The 5,259-nt window shown below is 55.5% G+C and overlaps 1 protein-coding gene across 1 annotated transcript; it reads left to right on the plus strand.

Annotated features, from left to right (window-relative positions):
* Positions 1-202: 202 nt before the first annotated feature.
* On the plus strand, positions 203-5,259 carry CSUI_000294 (uncharacterized protein; the record flags this gene model as incomplete). The annotated part of the gene is made up of 7 exons (XM_068060528.1): positions 203-1,442; positions 1,737-1,943; positions 2,599-2,895; positions 3,095-3,304; positions 3,811-4,082; positions 4,352-4,703; positions 5,004-5,259. Coding segments are annotated over exons 1-7 (2,554 nt in total), but the record flags the coding sequence as incomplete, so codon positions are not given.

Genomic DNA, 5,259 nt, shown 5'->3' on the forward strand with positions numbered 1-5,259 from the left:
GTTGTACGGTTGCCTGGGTTGCAGTTCAGTCCCAGAACGCCTTCCTCCCACCACAACCGGAGGAGCCTCGACGGGTCCTCCCCCCGTTATCTGCATCGCCGAAGACGCGTACGACCTCAGGGCTGAAGACGCGTCCACTTCTGTTTACCACTTTTCGCTTCACGAGATTGGGAGACTTGTCAGACATCCAGTTGCAGTATGCGTCTTTCTCGCGATTAAGAAACATAACAGTCCTTTAACTACTAGCTTTCCACACCGGGAGTACTGGCGATCAGCCGCGTTTCGTAGTGGTGGGATGTTTAAAGGTGACAGATGCAATCACATTACTTGTGCTGTAACCGGCCCCCCGATGTCGGGAATCTGAGGTTCGTGCATGCATCGTCAGCTGAGTCCTTCAGCGTAAGCTCCGCTTCTCGGAGGCCGGACAGTCCCACGACTAGTTCTTTTGGTAGAGTGCTTTCTGCGCGATACAATGATTCAAAATGGCTTCGTCCGATGACCCTTCCGAAGGTTCCAGGGGAGACCCCGCATTCCCCGGCGTTCCCACCGGCCAAGCTGTCATTACAGCTGTAGCTGTCCCGGCCATTTCTTCCGGTGGCTTTCATTCCCCTGCTGAAGGTGAGAGCCTTTCGTCGCCCCCGGGTGACTGCCGGACAGCTGAAGATGAGGCGTCTAAAAGCGTAAATGACCCTCCGACCGTTCCGCCGCACCCCGCCTCGTTCCTGGGATCGGCGCAAGCAGAGGCCCGATCCACCCCTCCTTCCCCATCCTTGGATTTTCCGGATGACCGTCTCTCTGAGCGCAATGCCCTGCTTCATCAGAACGCCCAGTTGCGCGTGCTGCTTAAGCAGCAAGCTGCTCAGTTGGAACGCTTGCAGCGCCAGGAGGCTGCCCCGATTGTCGTACCGCCTGGGGCTGCTGGCATGCAGTCCGCCAGGGGCTCTCGAGCTGCTGCAGACGGGGGCGAAGTGCAGCAAAGAGGAGGGCAGCCCGGGGAGAAGTCAGCCGAGGGAGAAGGTGCTGCCTCTGCCCTGCATCCTCAGGGCAAAGCAGATGCCGCTGACACGCTTCGTAGGGAGGTGTTACAACTCCAAAGTCGGTACGACCGTCTAGTTCTGGAGAATCAGCGACTGGTAGAGGCACTCACCAAACAGAAAGTCGAGAGGCTTTCTGCTGAGCGGCAGAGTTTGGCTGCGGCAGCAGCCGCTAGCGCAGCAGAAGGTAGACAGCGGCTGCAGCAACAAAGGCTTGAAGCAGCTACGGCGGCCCAAGAACAGTTCCGGCAGCAGTTGGTTCTCCTAAGACAGGAACAGCAAAAGCAACTGCACGACACCTCGGAGGCGGCGCGTATCGCTGCGACTACCAAGGCCGCGTTGCAAACAAAGCTGCAGCAAGCGGAGGAGGAACTGGAGTTACACAAACAACGTGTCTCTGATGTAGAGGTGAGGACAACATGAACACCGAATTGTTGGCGAACATCAGGAGTGGCTATCACCGTGTGGTCCGTGCTTCTCCGGCATTCTAGATCTCTTCGCTTGTCTTTGGGCTGCCCTCGTTTTCAGAATGTCCCTGGTGGGCTCCAGGTTTGGGACTCTGATTCGGTCAGTCCCGCGGCTCTTTGTTTTCATGTATGTCACCAGCCGGGGGCTGCTCCGCTGTGTGCGTCCTTCTTCTCACCAACTGCTAAGCCTAATTCAGGCTTTTTTCTTGGCTGCGTCCCTGGATTCCTCGTACAGCAATTGCTACGTCAGCAGCAGCGAGACGCTGCGCTGCAGCAGGGGAAGCAGCAGCAGGATCTCGTTGCAGCCCAGGAGGCTTTGGTTTTGAAAGAAGAGCTGCTTGGGCTGAAGACGCAGCAGATCACCCGTCAGGAAAAATGTATTGAAGCCCTTGAGCGGGCAGCGGCTCAGCGCCAACGTGACAATGAACGGCTGACGGAGCTGGTACGCGGAAAATATCACCTTCGATACTTCTGTAGCCGTATCCTTAGGGTGTTATTGCTGTCCGATACACTGTCGGATTCACGTCGACTGATGGGCCCCGCAAACGATTGTTGTTGGTCAGGACAGCTTCAGTCGCTATGGCCGTGGCAGTTTGTCGACAGAGTACTGTACGTGTCCGTATGCGTTTCGTTGAAAACTTCCTTTTCCGACCCGGATGTGCGCTTTTCAGATGGCGAGGGAATAGGTCTCTCTGGCACCTCGCACAGACGTCTAGGGTTCAGTTTCGCCATCCCTGAAAGCCATACTATATAGACGTAAAAGACCAGACTAAGACGCCCGAATATCTGTCCCAGCAGAGCCGGACATACGGTTGTCTGGCCTGCACGGATTCAAGTACCGAACGTGTACGGACCTGAACCCGCAGGGCCGTCTGCGGAAGCCTTGAGAGTCTAGGGGCATCCTTTTACTTCCATACCGCTCCGCTCCGGTGTACACGCGTTTGCTCTAACTCGCACATGCAGCCGAAACGCAGCTGTGTTTCTGAATTTTCTCAGCGTCGAACTGTTTTGCTCTCCCCAAGGTTCTTGAACCTTGGTCGTTTACCCCACCATCTCAGATCCACCAGATCTACAGTTGCGTTGCCGTGCCTGCGCAGGTTGAAGAGAGAGACAAGCAAATCAGGGAACTGGAGGAGAGGAGACACAAGCTTGAACAGGAACGGAAAGAGCTCACCGCAACGGCTGTCGCGGAGGGAGTGCCGCCATCGGGGGCATCTGGGGACGCCGGTGACGGGCTGCCAGCTATTCCTCCGCGGCTGTCTCGCGAGGAAGCTTTCGAACTCTTGAAGCAGCGAATCGGACAGCCTCAGGCGACTTCCACTCAGGTCGCTGAATTTTTCTCGACCGACAAGACGATTGACTTAATCATCGAGCTGGACACACAAACCTTCGAGGTGAGGCCCAGTGCAGCTCTTCGTCAGGATTTGAAGACCGCCTACGTGTTTGTGCCCGAATGAAGCCCGGGACCCAGGGGACGGAACTCCGTCTTGGGAGGAGCCCAAAGGTGCTTGTACCTTGTCGCGCCTTTTTCCGCGTGGTGTGTGTACACTGTTGTCATGCGATGTGGCTCATGCTCTTTTGTGTGTGTTGCAGTGTCTTTCGATGAAGGCGCGCCTGATGCAGCGGTCTGCAGAGGCTTCCAGTTGGAAAGCAACAAGCCTTCAGCTGCAAGCACAGCAGAAAGATTACCGGCAGAAGTTGGCACAGGTCGAACAACACCGCGACCAGCTCGCAAGGAGACTCCAGCATCTGCTGCTCGCGCACAGACGGCAGGAGGACATCTGCTTCAATTTACAGTCTCAGGTACCTTACTGCACGGGGTGGCAAGACGCAGTACGATACGTCGGGCGTTAGGTGCTTCTTGTCTTCCATCGTACGACTTGTCACGTGTGGTCTCTATCTGTTGTCAGTTCTCTCGGGGCTTGCTTGTGTGTGTAAGCTTGCATACGCTGTTACGTGTATGCAAGTATTGCGCATCTAGGGAAGGACAGTAGTCTTCTGATCGGAGCGTGTGTAGTGAGTCTCTTTGTTACACGGGGAGGGAATGATGGCAGCTGCAGCCGAGTTGTGAGAATCGGCATGGTCGACCTGACGCTATTTGATTGTGCGCAGCCGTCGTAGGAGTAGTGTTCTCATTCGAGACCAGGGTTCGGCTGCTGCTGATGCTTATTGTCCAAGCTCTGTCCCGCATGACTTTTTCTGGACTACGAGGTTACGCTGAGAATGGCATAGCTTCGGCGCTGTCGTGCCCAGCTGCGTGCGCGACTCCTCATGTGCTGTCTCGTGTTTCTGTGTCTCTCTCTTCCGAGGTGCGACGGAAAGGGATGGAAAGCCGCCGTTACATGCAGCGTAACGGTGAACTGGTGCATGAGTTAGCTGTTGCTGCATGGGAACTTCATCGAGCACGCAGCGACGGTTCATCGGAAAGAACGGGATCGAAAGGAGTGGCGGAGAAGGGACTGTTACTAGCGTGTACGTCTGCCTACCGGAGCCTCAAGAATTCAACGGAGGCATGCGAAGGTTTTGGATCGAAAGGGCAAATCGCCTTGATGAGCCATGCGCAACTGGTGGAGCATAACAAGTAAGAGTGGGAGGGGTTCATTGATGTCCTTGTTGTATATGCCGTTCTCAGCGTTCTCTCCTGACAGAGTGTATTCTGAACAGATCGTAGTTTCACTCTTCGTACGTCTTTCCTCAGCTCGCCGGCCTCTCACGGCATGAATTGGCCACCTTGTTTTTCCGCGATTGTTCTGCCCCCGCGCGCCGGCGGTGCGTTGTCGTGTCTTGTTTTGGCACGTTTTTGACTCGGAAGCCTGCTTCCGCTCTTCGGTGCTTTTCGGTGTTCCGTAGCTCGCTGAGGTTGAGACTTCTCCAGCTTAGCGATACAAAAGAAGAGGCGAAGCGCATCGAGGAAGAAGAAAGGGGAGCTCGACTTCGTGAACTTGACGAGGAGCTATCTGCTCTCCAGACACAGCTTCAAGAGGTCCAGGCCGAGCGCAAGGAGCTCGCAGAAACTGTGCAGCAACAACTTGCTCAGAAGCATGAAATGCAACAGCGCATTCAAGAGCTCGAATCGCAGCTCAAGAGTAGCCTTGGTCTGCCTCGCCAGCGTAGTGGCGGCGAGAACGCCGATAAGGAAGAGGAAGAAGATGCTGCCCAAGCCAGTCGAAACCGTCTGAGGATCTCCAACCTAACGGAACAAGTAGGGGTTCAGAGTGATAATGTTACTAAGACAGACCAAGTTTCCGATTGGGGTATCTGTGCAGGTGCGCCTTTCACTAGCGTTTAGCCCGACAACCTTCCGGCGCATTTCAAGGGAAGAGAAACACCAGTATGGAGGGACCGAGGAGAGCGGACACGGCTGCAATTCAATTTGAGTTTCGGGTTCGCAAACAGGTTTTGTTCCACATGCTACTGCTTAGCGTTCGCGGTCGACGGACGGCCGGATGTCTGCAGGTGTGCATTCTGTTTTCTTGGTGTCGGGATGCGTCACGTGCTGCAGCTGCAAGAAGTTACTGCCGTCCTTGCCGTCGAACAGAGACGCAACAAGACGCAAGATGAGGAACTGAGGACAACTAAAGAAGAGTTGGCAACCCAGCGCGCTACGTCGGGTTTCTTCAAGAGCGAGTGCACGCGGCTTCAAGGACAGCTGGCCCAGCTGCAGCTTCTGCATCAGCAAACCGCAAGCCGCGCTGCAGCCGCTGAAGAACGCTGCCGCAGTTTATCTACTGCACAAGATGAGGCTCGGGGAGCTCTGC

Source organism: Cystoisospora suis (assembly GCF_002600585.1).
Source record: "Cystoisospora suis strain Wien I chromosome Unknown contig_122, whole genome shotgun sequence".
Classification (NCBI taxonomy): Eukaryota; Apicomplexa; class Conoidasida; order Eucoccidiorida; family Sarcocystidae; genus Cystoisospora; species Cystoisospora suis.